Source organism: Cyprinodon tularosa, unplaced genomic scaffold (assembly GCF_016077235.1).
Source record: "Cyprinodon tularosa strain WSP-4 unplaced genomic scaffold, ASM1607723v1 ctg496, whole genome shotgun sequence".
NCBI lineage: Eukaryota > Metazoa > Chordata > Actinopteri > Cyprinodontiformes > Cyprinodontidae > Cyprinodon > Cyprinodon tularosa.
Window position 1 is genome coordinate 163,744 of NW_024039225.1, and position 15,733 is coordinate 179,476.

General features: G+C 37.4%; 1 protein-coding gene across 2 annotated transcripts in view; it reads left to right on the top strand.

Moving 5' to 3' along the window:
* Window positions 1-10,201, top strand: part of bard1 (BRCA1 associated RING domain 1) — a 47,088-nt gene extending 36,887 nt beyond the window's left edge. For both annotated transcript variants that reach the window (XM_038302623.1, XM_038302624.1), the window contains exons 10-11: window positions 8,460-8,557; window positions 9,505-10,201. In XM_038302623.1, the coding sequence (XP_038158551.1) occupies window positions 8,460-8,557; window positions 9,505-9,840 (434 nt within the window). In that variant the 3' untranslated portion in view covers window positions 9,841-10,201. The remainder of the gene's footprint in view (window positions 1-8,459; window positions 8,558-9,504) is intronic.
* The last annotated feature ends 5,532 nt before the right edge of the window (window positions 10,202-15,733 follow it).

Genomic DNA, 15,733 nt, shown 5'->3' on the forward strand with positions numbered 1-15,733 from the left:
CAGTGGCATCACTTCACTGTCTGTGTGTGCGCGTGTGTCTAGCACAATGCTAGGAATTGTGCTGCCTGCCAGTTTAACTCCTGATGTGTGTTTCTGTAATATTTTGTCTGTTTGGACCACATTCATCCTTTTCCTTTTGTTTTGTTTTTCCCTCCACGCCGGCCGAACACTTGACACATCTTCACTCCCTCATGACAGCCACCGTGGCATCTTCTCTGTATCTGTGTGTATGTGCGACTTCTCACAGTCACCTGGCTTTGTGTGCTGTTGCTGTCATCTAGGCAAAGCCCTGGATTACCTCTTTTATTCGAATCATGTTTCATTGCTCTGCTTTTATTTCAGAAAAGCAGCATTTTATCATATCTAAGAAGATTTTCCTGGGCAGTCTTAAAAGTTGCCTTTTCTTATAAGTTAAAAATGTCGGCCTGTTATGCTTCAGTATGAAAAATAAAAACATAAGTATTTATTTTATTTTCCAAGTTTTTTTTCTTGATAGCTTTATGTAAGACAGATTAAACTTATTGTAGACAGCTGGAGATAGGCACTAGCAGCCCTTGCTACCCCACTTGGGATAAGTGTGACGGGAAATGGATGGATGGAAATACTGTTCATAGTATATCTACAACCAACAGAATTATTTTTATTTGGATCTTAGCATAAGCATAGATTTCATATTAATAGCCATCATAGCATCCTCCTGTAAAAGAGCTCAACTACATTAGGATGAAAACATGACTTTGTGGTAAAATGAGTGATCTGATGTTTCTGCATTAAGCAAAATATTTACTACGCACCAGTTACTTTGATTCACCACAAAACAATGAGTCAAATGTTTTTAGGAGGACAGACAGCTTCTACTGCTGTCATTTTTTTTCACAGCTGTACCTTTCCATGTGTTCAGCACAGAACCACAACCCAAAGATATTATGTGTCACAGGTTGCAAAAAGAGAGTTTATTCTGCAGAAGTATGAATAAACATCTATCCATTGCAGTCTCGAATTGGCAGCCATTTTGGCTTCCTTTAGGTATGCTAGTGTTTAGGCATACATCTTGTTGTTTAGATATATCCACTTAGGGTTTAAGCATCTGATCTCTAATAAAGAGATCTGAAGGTACACAAGTTCAAAGATTTGCTTAAATTCTGATCATTTTGTTTCAACTGATTCTACAATTGTTATTCATATTTCTCTGATAGAATAGCTTTTTATTATTTTCTCAAAAGTTATTTTAAAATCTGTATAGTATAATTGTAAAAATACATTTCTCAAAAGCAACACAGTTAAAGGGACCTGGCAGTAGCCAGGTTGATATGTGTTGAACTGAGTTAAGTTCTATGTTTTCAATCTGGGATTACTGCCGTTCAGTCTGTCCATAAAAAGGAGGGACGTTTTTACAATACTTTGAGCTGATTGGGTGACATGCCAGCTAGTACCCACCTTCCATAATACGCTTTCAGCAATTCGTGCCATTGGATTGTGATGTTTCCCATCTATAAATATAAGTTATCTTTGCTTCTTTTTAAATGAGAAATTGTTTACTATTTTAGCTACAACTGATTTAAGTGAGGTATCGATAGGTGAGTCCTCCAGCGTAGCCATGTTTGTAATGCCCCAGCAAGGCTCTTCTGACTGCCGCCATTCCTACATGTCCCGCCCCTAAAAAACACTGCTGGCATGTCATTGGTCCGACTCGCTGGTTGTTACGAGACGGACATATTAGCGGGAGTCTTTTAGGATGGATTTGTTGTGAGACTAAAAACTCGGATCTCGCCACAATCCAGCTTGCAGCGCAAGGTTACAGTTAAAGCAACAATTTGTAACTTTTACCCACTAGAGGCGCTAGGCCTATATCCTGTCAATTGCCTCTGAGTGCAACTGGAAACCAACAGGATAACAAACTAACCAAAAGTGGTGTTTAAGAGGAGCTCAGACTGCTGTAAAGCGGTTTTGGGTCACAGGACTTTTTCAAGTTTAAGGCAAGTTGTTGGGGAGGCAGCCTGCGTTCAGCTTTGATACACACAGTGCTATAAATTGTCTAGAAAAATTGTTTGACGTAATTCAAATTAAGCTAATACTTGGGTCAAAACTTACAGTATTTTCTTTTGAAATGCTCTTTCTGTCTGCATTAGTAAAAATAAGAGCTGCACAGGTAAGCAGGGTCTCTGTGGTGTACAAACAAAATTAGAGAGTTTAGTTTGTACATTTTCCTTTACATCTTATATCAGTCATGAGCATTATTTGCATGGTTACAGGATAAGCTGCCTTTCTGGAAGGCATTGAATATTTGGAGTTGTCTCTGACAGGATTTAAAAAACCTTGCTTACAGTGAAAAAAGCTAGCTGTATCTATTTTTACCAAACACTCCCAGGTAGGGGTATTTGTCTGAGTTTCAGTGATTTGGATATAATATTTATATTTTTTCCATTTATGACCAACTGATCAGTATTCATTTCTTGTCAAAGCTTAAATTTATTTTGTTTGTCACTTGCAGGTATCTCTGCATGTCTGATAAGGATTTCTTCTTTCCTCTTTGGAGTTGCCTTTAGGAAATACACGGTTTGACAGATTTTCATGTCTGAGTTAAATTGAAGGAATCAAAAGATTGATCTGTTTCTTAAAATGAAGTTACTTTTATTTGTCCATGGCCTGAATGCGTTATTGCTGTTGCTCCCATGTCACCTGGGAAAGGGCATTCCTCTTTTTATAAGATTCACCTTCCCCCCTTTTTTAGCCTGCAGTGAACAGCTGACCAAGGGTCCTGTTACTAAAACAAATGAACCTGCCAGAGGCATGACTGCCAGGAATTGAACTCTGGTCCCCTCTCTCTGGAACTGTGTTCAGAATGCAGACAAAACAAATGTTCCTTATATATGGTCCTGATTATACTCACGTTTAGGGAATAATATTGGATATGCTGCCGTGGTGGTGAACACCAGTCAAAATTGTTAATCAGATTTACTGTGTTGCACAAAGGTTTACATATATTTATTATAAGAGTGAATATTCCATTCATTTTGGGCTATTATTTTTTATTTCTTGGTGGTATGAATTCACAACTCTGACATATAGTAAGTACATGTGTGCTTAGACTTATGAGTTTTCTTGAATCATAGGATTGTGATGGTATACAGGCTTAAATAAATCCATTTGTCATCATTAAAACTGAAATATCCATTAGCCTTTTTCAGAGATAGTCAATAACAAAAGTTTTGGTTGGTAATCTGACTCCTTTTCTTGCCAGAAACTAAAAATGGCTTTGTTTCACAGACTGAATTGGATTTTAAATATAATTTACACACTTTCAATAGTTTCTTATAGTTTAATCTCCATAGTTTCTATTATAAAATGGGTTAAATTTTATATGAGTCCATTGTCTTGATGTACCACTGCGTATATAGGTAACAATGTGGGAGTACTACAATGTCTAAATTAGGCCATCCACTTTGTACACCACATCTGTGGCAGTGAAACGTACCTTTATGACACTATAACCCATGTGGTTGGCAGTACAAGCTGTTAGCTTTAAAAGCCTCTGGGGTTAGAATTCACATTTTAGGTAACCAATGCTTTTGGAGCAATGACTTCTTTTTAACTCGGCATCCTCACATTACTTGATGTTTAACTTTCTTAACCTTGGAGAGTAAATCTGGTGTTCCATTATCTATCAGTTAACCATATTAAACTTTGTGGTTTCTGGATCATTATTCCATCCCTACAAGTTTCTTTCATTTCAGGATGCAATTTGCATTAAATAATTAAAAGTTGTTGTTCCATTACGGCAATTATTGAAAATCATATCAAAAGCATATCAGAATTGGTTTGGAATAGATAAAGCAGACTAACTTTAAGCTTATAAAATAGCCCTCATGTTCGTATTATTTAATTAGCATGGGGTATGTTCAAAAGCCGTGTCCCAATAATACTAATACGAGTAGCTAGTAATTATGTGAGAGATTGTTCATGGTTACAAAGCAAAGAGAAAAACATTGGTTTATATGCAACTTGTTAAGAGGCATTTATTCACATTTTGTGGGGATTAGGCATGACCTGGTAAATACACAAATATAAAAAGGCTTTGCCAAGTAAGACTTAAAAAAAAAACTGCCATTTTTCATTGTACTGTTCATAAGTCATTTTTAAATGAGATGCTAGACGGTGTTGAAGTGATGTAGGGAACAACTTGTAATGCAGTGCACTATTACAGTGCAGTCAGCAAAGGAAAGAAAGAGAAAGAGACTTTTTATACATGCAGAAAAGACAGATTCCACTGCTTGGAAATTCCCTCTTGCTAAAGAAAAAATGTAAAAAAAAAAAAAAAAAAAAAGGGGGGGGGGGGGGGGGGGGGGGCGAAAGAGTAGCCTACAGGTAAACAACTTTTTTTTTTGCAGACTGTACAAATTGGTCCATAGGGTAATCTGTTTAATACTTCACAAATTTTGAAACTTCAAGCTTAGTTTTATACTGGGCTGAAACAATCTGGACTTGTGGTCAGAGGGTGGCTACAGCTGTTGAATTACCCTGTTTGTTATAAACTGTAGAGCTTGGTCGACGTCTATTTCCCCATTCTGAGATATGACATAAAGCCATCTTAGCTTATATACACGCCCCCTCGGCAAATCAGAAGTTGGAATGTTACGGGTATCTATCACAACTTTTTTTTTGCATGTAGCACTGTCATCCATTATTATTTATCATTATTACTCCCATCTCTGTGGCTTACAACTTCCTGTCTTTTACACTCACTCTCAAACTGCCAGTATCACATGTTCATTTAAATGTCACAGATCAAACCTGTTTGCATGCCTTTTTATTTTGCACAAGCCTTTGTTGAAGATCATGCACACTCTGTGCTTATTGAACTCGCATTTTTTGAGAATCCTTGTTTTTAAAATGAGTTTAAGTATTTGTCATATGATCCTATCAAACAAACTAGGAAGAGTTCAGATGCAAATTTAAACACTGAAAATAAATGGCATTCAACCCTTTCATAACTTTTATCTAAACTTTTAAATCTACAACAAGCCACTCATGTTTTTCAGAGCACATCTCAAATATGATTTGAGCTGGTAGAATAAACGTGTATTTAAACATGTACTTATGATAACTTCATGATCACTTTTTACACTTCTACAAGAAATGATGAGGTTTTGTAACTTCTTGCCTCCCCAATCATTCATATTGCATAGGGCATCCATTCAAGGTCATGTTATGTTTGAGGATTAAACTCCTCCTGACCTGTTCCATGTGTCATAATGAGCTTCAGTTGGTTCAATGTTTAATCGCTGGGGAGCATTAATCTTGCCACTCACCCATTCTGTGACTCACAAAGGTTGGAGGTTAGAAGTTGAACTCAACATAAATAAATATGCTAATAAGTCCTCAGCACTAAGTACCATCGTCCGCCACGATTAACCTCGGTATCTCTGCTGCTTTTCTTTAGCCCATTTCCCCTGCAGGTCTCTGGGAAACAAAGCTATAATTAAGTGGGTTGAAGAAATGTAATCACACTGCCACACCATTTACTGCGTCCTACAGATATGCATGTATGAATGTATGTAATTTGCTTTATTGTGGCAGGGGTTTTCACTTGCACACATTTACGCTAATTTGCTCATTTTACCCGACAGCTGGGAGAAACGTTGCAGAAAATGAGGTGTTCGTCGAATGATTGTGGAGGTGTTTCTGAGGTAGACGTATGTGTCGGGCAAGTGTTTCCATGGATACAACACTGATTTAAATTGTTTCCGTCACTAAGTTGTAAGTTATTAATTAATTTCCAGGAATTGGAGCAAATGTAGATGGTTAGAGCACGGTTCTCTTTTGTTAGAAAATGTATTAAAAAGCAAACTATGAAGAAATAGTTATATCACCAAACCTTCCTATCTGCCACAGTTAATACCATATTTTTTAATACTGGCCTTACCTTTGTCTTTAAACACTTATTGCATTACTTTGCTGCTAATCTGTGCTGGATTTTATTTCACTGGGAACAGGAACCATCATTCATCACTCCTCTAGTTATCTAAAAAAAAAAAAACAACACCTTTAAAATTTACACATGCAGCACAGTTAACAGGCTTTGGCACAAAAGGGAAAAATTGGAAGAGAAAAGAAAAATCCAACCCCTGAGTAAGCAAACATTGTGTGTTTAAGCTTGATGGCATAACTGACCAGGCCATCACTTTTTCGCTTCCTAAATAATCGGTTGACATTTCAATACGACAGTCAAACCTTTGCAGCTATAATGGCTTAAACTCTCCTGGGAAGGCAGTCCTCAAGGATTAGGAACATTTATTTTTATTACTACTATTGTTTAATCTGTAAGAAGCACATTTTTTGAGGTCATAGAAAAATGTCAAATGAGAAGACCTAGCCCTCAGTCAACATTTAATTTCCCCCAAAGGTGTTCTATCGGGCTGAGTTCCGGGTTCTCTGCAGGTCAAATTCATCTACAACTGATTCTCATCCATAGTTTAATGGGTCTTGCTTTGTGCCCCTGTCCAAGGGCATATTGGAAGAGGCAGGGGCCATTCCAAACGGTTTCCAGCAGTAGGTACAGCTTTAACAACTTTTGTTCAGTTAATCGAAACAATAATTGTTTTAATACTGTTTAACTGATATACTGTGTGCTGGAAGTCTGTCTTTTTTCCTCCTTTGTCATCAGACTATAAAAAAACATGTGAAATAATCATGAATCAGGAAAAGCAAAACTTCTGTATCAGAAAAAAACGACAGGCTTTCATGCACCTACGCAGATCTACTCTAAACAAATATTTTTCATGGACAAAAAAACTGATTTAGGGCAAATGTATAAAACCAATTGATGCCCAGATAACATGAATCCAACAGATGATATGCAGACATGACCTAGACGAATTTTAATGACCACATTAGTCTGACAAGTACAGTTCTTCTAGCACAACCAAACCCAAATTCCATCACAGATGGAGAAGCTTCAGAGACCTGTTTACCGTAACTGCTCTAGAGTCCAGTGGTGGCACGTTTCATTCCACTGCATCCGATGCGATGCATTGAACTTGGTGATATTCGCCCTGGTTTAAGCCGTTGAGACACTCAAATTAGTTGATGTCACAATGGGGGGGGGGACAAAATGGTTTAGTCAGTTTGACGGCAACCAGCAACATGGTCTGTGAGCCAAGTTTAAATAAACAGGGGTTGAGACATCATCCTCACGCTCATCATTCTCCAAAGGCATAATCCTAAATAAATAATTTAATGTTTTTTTTTTTATTATTATTTGTGTTTTTTATTACATAATTTTCCTTCAATGTCTAAGAACCAGTGATCATTACAATGGGCTCTATGCACTACTTCCTGAACTTAAGAAAGCTCTTTTGTTTTCTCTCTTTCAATACTTGATTGAACTGATTAATCCAGGTGTGTTTTGTCATTGTTACTTAGGTCAGGCACACCTGGATTAATCAGTTCATTTGGTAGAAAAAGACAGGAAACAAAAATCTGCCTTAAGTTCAAGAAGTAGTGGAGTTGTCCATTCAGCCCATTTGACCTGATTTTTGCTTAAAATCATGTTTTTTTTTGTTGTTGTTGTTTTTTAAAAGTTAAATGAATACTCCATTATCTTTTTTGTGCTCTCTTGACTCATGCAGTGGAATCAATAGAGCCCCACTGACCCAGAGTTTTGTGCTACACCCCAATGCATCCATATACATGGTCTACAACTATTTGACCAAGTTACTGTTGTTCCCAGTCATTTCCAGTTAGTAGTAATATCACCGACCATTGATGGTGATTTTTTTAGGGCAGAGGGATTGTTCTGAGCAGAATTGTTGCATAGATTGCATCCTGTCATAGAGCCATGCTGGAATTCACTGAGCTTCCTAGAGCAACCCATTATTTCACAAATGTTTATAGAAACACACAGAAAGCATTGGTCATTAATTTATTTTATAAATATAAAAAAAAAATGTCTGAATGCTCATTGACATCAAGTTCAAGCTAATTTCTGACCAATGGCCATTCTTTATAAAGGCAATTTTGAAAAAAAAACCTTACATCTATCGTTGCCATACTTCATGTGCTTCTTTTTAATTGGGCAGGTTTCAAACATCCACAAGTCCCACTAAAATATAAACCAATAACAGGACATTTAATCAGTGATGTATACAAATTAATTGTTATAACACAGAACAGGGTTTCAAGTTTCCAACGTACAGCGCTGGTTTTGACAAATTCAGTTGGAATCCCTAAAAAGAAAAAGCTTCAAATTCATCTAATATTTAGAGAAGTGGTTGCATCATTAGCTCCATAATTCTAGAAACCTCTTTCTGTCAAATACAGCTTTGACAATCCTTGAAGTCTTCCAAGTTTGTAACGGAACATACACAAGCTTTGTCATTCTCTCCAAATTTGTCACACTTTCAAGTCTGCATAATCTGTTGCAAGCCTAATTTTCTTTTGTTCTTATCCTTTGTCGGCAGGGGTGGAAGCATGTCTGCAGGCGGGGAAGTGGCTGCCTGAAGCAGAGCACGAAGCAGGAGAAGGCTCTCGTCGCAGTCGCATCAATAGATGTAGTTTGGTAAGCTTTCACCCCACAAATGCAGGCAAGAAAGACAACAAAAACATGTCAGGTCAACCTACTTTTGTCAAATGAATTTCTGAGGGTTTGCTGTCTCTCTATTTGCTAATCAAAAGCAACCAAGTCCATTCAGTTCAGATTATAGTTTAGCCTGAATATATTCTAATTATGTTACACATTGCTGTGTATCCTAAACAGTCTTTGGGATGATGGGTAAAAAGAAAAGCACTATGCCTAAAACTATGCTCGAATGAATCAAGACAGGGGAAAAAGAAATGACAAACAACTTGCAATGACTAAGGCAAAGTCATGACTTTTGTCCAAGGTAGAATTTGTGGCAGAGCCTGTAAATTGCTGCTTTCTCAACAGCAAGCAAATAGGCTGACGGAGCTTATCAGAAAAACTGAACCTCTGCTTGAGGCTGCAGTGTACCAAAATTCAATTTTCCTGTGTCCATTTTTTCAGAGATTGATGTTATAAAAGGTGTGATTTGGAAACTACAATTTACTGTGTCCAAATGACGAGTATCTGCTTTAGACATTGTAAGTTTGAGTATCTGTTAGCTTTGTAGAGTACAGGAAATTGGTTTCTGATTTTATTTTTTTAATCCAGCTTTTAGAGAGGTTTGTTAAAACTTTTCATGTCATAAATAGTATAGTGACCACCATATACTTCAGTAAAATTCATCTAAAGTATATTGTAAGAGTCTCATTACTTGAATCTTCACAATTTTATCCTTTATACCTTACAATGCTGGAGTTGTTGTGAACAGTTCTATATTTGTGTAAATCATTGCTGCTTTAAACAACAATACTAAATAGATTAGGGCTTCTTTTGAGTTCAGCATTTCTTAGAGGTTTATTTCTCCTAAACAAAAGAACTTTACTCATTCTAAAAAACACGTCAAAGACCCAAATAACACATTAACTAGAGTTTTGTTTCTCTAGCTCCCTCCACTCTTCGACGGCTGTTTCTTCTTCCTCCACGGCTCCTTCAAGGGGCTGACCAAAGATGAGCTGGCCAAGCTGTTGCGCGAAGGAGGCGGACAACTTCTGAGCCGACAGCCGAAGCCAGACAGTGACGTGACACAGACACTGAATGCAGCAGCCTACCATGCCGAGCCAGGCTCTGACCAGGCCCTTTGCACCCAGTACATCATCTACGACCCACAGGGAAACTACAAGCCAGCAGTTGTCAGGCGAGGGAAGGTGTGGTCGGCTCCTTCTACCTGGATCATCGACTGCATCTCATCCTTCAGCCTTCTCCCTGTACCTCAGCCTTAAATAAAGATCATGGCCCTGCATACATTTTCCTTAATTTTAGCTTGTAGTATTTTGTTGAATCGTGGCACAAATGTACTTTTTTTTATGTTGTCTAAAATAACAGCGTTTCATTTTATGATCTGATCTGGGCAGAAAATATCACACGGACACTAATCAAAGTTGTTTTTCTGTACAGCATATAGGATCTAGCAAAGGCTGCTTTCAGTGCATCAAAGGAATCCCATAACTAATTATAAAGAAAAAAAAATCTAATCAAGCAAACACCTAATATACATGGTTGTGTTTTCAGAATATTAAAGACATTATGTAGGGGAGTTGTGTGATTGTATGTTACATTATCTGAATAAATAACATGGTTATAATCCTATAGTGTATTTGTTGTTCTTTAATTTACTTTTCAGATGGAGCAAGTAGAAATGCAAAATAAGCAAATATAATTTAATTCCTAAGATGACCATAAGAGAAGGATAGAGAAACAGCATCCACACCATCTTACTTTAGGAAAGATTTTATATGATTAGAAGGGGTTTGAAACAACACAAACGAAATTGAACTGCTGCTTATCTCCTGGCTAATCGCATCCAAATGCATCACTCTTTAATTTAAAAAAACAAAAACAAAAGACTTCTCTGTAAAGGGAAAATGCAGGTGTATCCTGTGAGAAGAGTTTGGTAGGAATTGATGACTTATAATTAATGAGAATTAGAATTAAAATGTTTTTAGATCTTTTGCTAAATAGATGAAAGTACTTATTTGGATTTTCTTTAGAGCTATCATAGTAAAGAAGGCAGATTGCAGACTATGATAAAGATTATGTTTCCCTGGACAAAAGACGACAAAAAAGGGAAGACAAACTTTGTGTTTGCTGAATGCCAGTGTAATGATGTTTTTGTTTAGATTTATTTTTGTACTTTCCTGAAATTGTGCATTTTACATACTATAAAATTACTATACTGCTTGAAATATTTGGGAAAGGCCAGGTTATATCGATGGGTTTGTAAACCTCTGAATAATTCAAAACTATTAAGTTACTTTAGGCACACTCGTAGATTAATTTGAAGGCACATATTAGATTGCTTCCTTGGGTTGCATCTTGTAAATATCAAAAGGAGTTATAAGGAAAAGAACTGAAGAGAAGTCTGGTTCTTCGAATGTTCAGGTACCTTCATAGAACACTGCCCATAGTACACAGAGGTCACCATAGATTTGCAGAATCAATAGCTACAGACCTCTAAACATCATTGGGAATTCAGAGACGTTGACTAGAGAGCCTAATGGAATAGATTTCCATGCTTCATCCAACCTATATATCACCAAGTGCAATGTAATGTGTCAGAGGCAGTGTTGTAAAGCAGTGGTTTTCAAATTCTGGACTCACTGTCCTGCATGATTTAGATGTATCTCTGCTACAGTACACCACCTGTATGAAAATGGTTGTATCCCCTCCTCAGCAGCCGTTGCTGGGCGTCCTAATCACCTATTTATTTAAGTCAGGTGTGTGGAGCTGTGAAATACCTAAAGCATGCAGAACAGTGGGTCCAAAACCACTGCTTCAAAGTATGCAGCCACTGGACCATAGAGAAGCAGAGTTGCAGTTTCTGGAATGATGAATCCAGATTCTCCATCTACCAAATGGGTGGCCATGTTTGTGTTTGACTGATGCCAGAAGATTAGTACTTGTCTGATTGTGTGTATATATATATATATATATACAATGCAACACTTTTGGTTTTGCTCCTATTTTTTGAGATTACCTCAAAAGATCTAAAACTTTTTCCACATCCACAATATAACCATTTTTTCTCAAATATTGTTCACCAACAAGTCTAAATCTGTTATAATGAGCACTATAATGAGCATAATACATCCCACCTCACAGGTGTGCCATATCAAGATGCTGATTAGACACCATGATTAGTGCACAGGTGTGCCTCAGACTGCTTTGGTTCAGTTGAACTTTCAGAGTTAACAAAACTATTATTATCATCTAAGCATTCAACTTGTATTTTAGATACAACTAGGTTATTTAGGGAAGTATTCCCTCTGATTCACGCCTCCATTTTAGATGTGATTAATATATCCCTGTTACAGCGATATGTACCAAAGGATGACTTTGTCAATTATAGACCTATATCAGATCTTCCTTTCTCATCTAAAATTCTTAATAAAGCAGTTGCCAAACAAGTGCGTGACCACTTACACCACAATGAACTTTTTAAAGAGGTCATAGAATGATTATATAGGGTATTTGGTGTTGGTCCTTAAGGTCTCTGAATAAGGTGTGTAACATCAGTTGGAATGACAATGGCATATTTGCTTTTCTATGCGCCCTAATGCAAGCCTGGTTAAAAGCCCTAGAACGGGGGTTGGCAACCTGTGGCTCCGGAGCCTCATCCGGCTCTTTGGCCTCCCCCTTGCGGCTCCCTCCAGCTTTTTCAAAAATTTATGAAAATAAATTTTTTTTTTCTTGTTGTTTGTTTTGATATGGTGTGCAGGAGATTAAAGAAAATTAATTATCTTTTCCAATGCTGAAAATATTTGTATAATAAATACATTTAAACAATAACTTGCATCATAGCCATAGAAATCAGTGGTTATAACTTGCAACCAATGTGGCGCAGTGCCAGGCAAACAAAGCTGCAGGTGTGTCTTGCATTTTTGCTTTATAATAAGAGGTTGTCAAAAAATAAAAAGAAAAATTTGGAAAGGCATTTCCACGGAAGGCTAAATATGCAGCTGACCACCAAGCTGGGAGTGAGAGAAAAGTGTGATTGCAGAACTTTTGGATAAATTAGAGGAGCGCAAAGATAGATTTAAGAAATGGATTGCATCTCCAAACTCCACTACTGCTGCTAGTTTTGTTGCAAGGATGGAAAAACGCCCACAGACAAGTAGCGCTCTGATGCAGGTTTGTGAACTTACTTCCATTTTTCCCCCAAATCCTCAAAATTAAAAATCACCAAGGAGCGCTAGTGACGGAGGATGTGGGATTTCAGGGTTAGGGGGCTCTGCTCTGATGGATGTCAGTTCCTGCTTGGTTTCTATTAACTCAATCAACTCCTCCCAACAGAAACAAATCCACCATAGAAAAATTCCTTTATTTTGTTTCTATCATTTCATCAATGCAACAAAACTTAAACCGCACGGTGAAGGGTGGTGAAGAGCGTTCACTGCTCCACCCGCACCTCATGCTGTGACATTTGCTCCAGGATAAACATTTAATCGTGAATGCTTATTATGTATTTAAGCCCACATTATCCTTTTCTATAGTGGGATAATAAACTTAGAGCCCATGTTGCCATAAGAGGCATATATAAGACTATATATAAGAAGGTTTTTTGGTCCAATATGGCTCTTTGAGCAGTTTGGGTTGCCGACCCCCTCTCTAGAATGAAACTACAGGTTTTCTTCCTTTTATAGTATGCTCATGAATATTAGATGAGCTGTGCGCTGATTGGTTGGTTTACGACGAGCGAAGTTTCTCAGCTTGATATATACATAGCAACAAGCACTCACTCACTGAAACATCGAAATTGTTGATATGGTAGGGTGACCAGACATACTCTTTTTCCTGGACATGTCCTATTTTTCATATCTAAAAAATGTCCAGGGGGATTTCAAAATCGTATTTTAGTTGACTACAGTGCTGCACGTAGTTGAACCACAACGGGTACTCAAACCGAGCCGTCAGCTCCGGGGCTGGGTCCGGTCCAGTCAGCGGCTCAGCAGTCGACATTTCATACCCCCAACCCCCAAAAAAGTGTCCTCCTTTTCAGAAACCCAAATGTAGACACCCCAGACATGCTAGCATTGCTATCAACAGCTTAGTCATAAAATAATACTTAAAGCTTGCGGTTGTGATGGCCTTACGGTCTGAACAGTCCCTTGTTTCAGTAAAAGAGGTTTAGCAAATCCTGCTTTGAACTGTCCAAGAAAGCTATTCTTCGGTAACATGCTTAGAACAAAAGAACACCTGAGCATCAAACTTTTTGCAGGGATCTTCTCATAGCCCAAATAATCCATGCCTGTCGAGTATTCGGATCCTTAGGAAGACTGTGAAAATGTTCCCCGTCCTCCTTGCAGGCTGGAACACTGCATTTATGCCCGTGGTTTTGGCTCATTTTCAATAGAGAAACTGCCTGATATGTAATTCTTGTACAAGTAAACCCAACTGTAGACTAAACAGCTAAACTAGTGTCTTACATCTTCGTGACATCTATTCATTTTCTTGGGCCAGTGAACCAGTGGGCTGGTCTGTATGTAAATTTCAGGGCATGACAAAAGCACAGGCCAGAACCAAATAAGGCACCATCCCAGAGTTTGCGTAAATTCAGGGCTTCGTTTGGATTCGCCCATTTTATGGTGGAAGTTTGAAATTGTGAGATTTACATAGAAAGGAGGTGCCGATGGGGTTTGAACTTCTCTGTACGTCCATTTCACCCACTGAACAATCGTTATTTATCTATGACAATGTAAACTGGGTTTACATTGTCAGTTAATGGACTTGTATCTGTACTTGTCCTGTTAGATAGCAGTTTTGGAGAGATAGGTAGAATAGATATTTTACATGTATTGTTTGTCTTTTATTTGAGTGAATCTTTCTTATTTAACAGCTGATAGTTAATGAGTTCTGAACGAAATGCTGTATAGTACGGAACCGGATATCCTGTAACGGCTGAATTAACCCATGCTTTCCATCATCAACATATTTCAATGCATTTCTGTGTTTTTTTTTTCACTATAAAACTGGTAGAAACTTAATTGTTTTGATTCCATTTAATATCTCTGCATCAAAGTTATTTACATTTATATGCTGCTATTTTAAAGGACACCTTGAATGCATTACGCCTAAAAACTTAAACATAGACTAAGAATATTGTAGAATAAGCAAATTACAGTTATACTCATTCAACCAATAATCATTAATGTTTTTTTTTTCCAATTTGAATTACCTATTAATTAGATATGATTTCCAGTTCTATTTATTTAAAATATAAATAATCTTCTGGTAATCTAGAAAAACACATTGCGGGATTTACAGTAGTACATTTTATCATGAATTCTTTTAGACAGACTTGAATCTTTGTAGAAAGTAAGGGAGCTGCCAAAGGCTGGTTTAAATCTTATTATTTAACTGACAGATTTCATTTTGTTCACGCTAATGAAAAATCTTCCTCATCCTCCAGAGATTTTATTTCTCCTATCTTAGCTGCTCTTCATTGGCTTCATGTCAAATCTGGAAATGGAATTTAAAACCTCCTTCTCACATATGGGTGTAGTGGAGGATTTTCTTTTTCTGGATGGATCATCTAAATAAGTGGTCCACCTAATTGTCAATCATTCTGGTAATACATTTACGTAAGGCCGTCCTACGTGCTCGTCCCCAGTGAGCTATCTTTTTCTGCCAACATGCACTTTCAGGCATATTTATGTGCTGAGCTACGGTTTCAGACAGTCATCGAAGCTTGCCTTTCTCACTGTGTTTTTTTTTTAAATGGCCAAGGGTCGTAAGAGAAAACGTCTCTATGAATTGTATAAGAAGAAGAGAAAGGTCTCAGAAGAGAGACCAGAGTCTATTTTTTTGGATCCCACTGATGCCTCGGTTGCGAAGTTTCTACTTGACAGGTAAAGTTTGGCATGCAATTTGGAGAAGTCAATATCACATTACTGCTGATAAAAGTTATCCACCTCTATATTGTAACTTTCCAAGGAAGATAAGTTTATGATTTTTTGGAATTTGCATCGTAAGTATTTATACACTGGTCACAGATCCTTATTTACCCCGCAAACATTTCCAAATGTCCACTGCAGCACAAACTCACATACAAGCATGTCATGATTTTTTTAATGTTCCAGTAGTCTTATTTGCAGAGAAACGTTTTATATATAAATA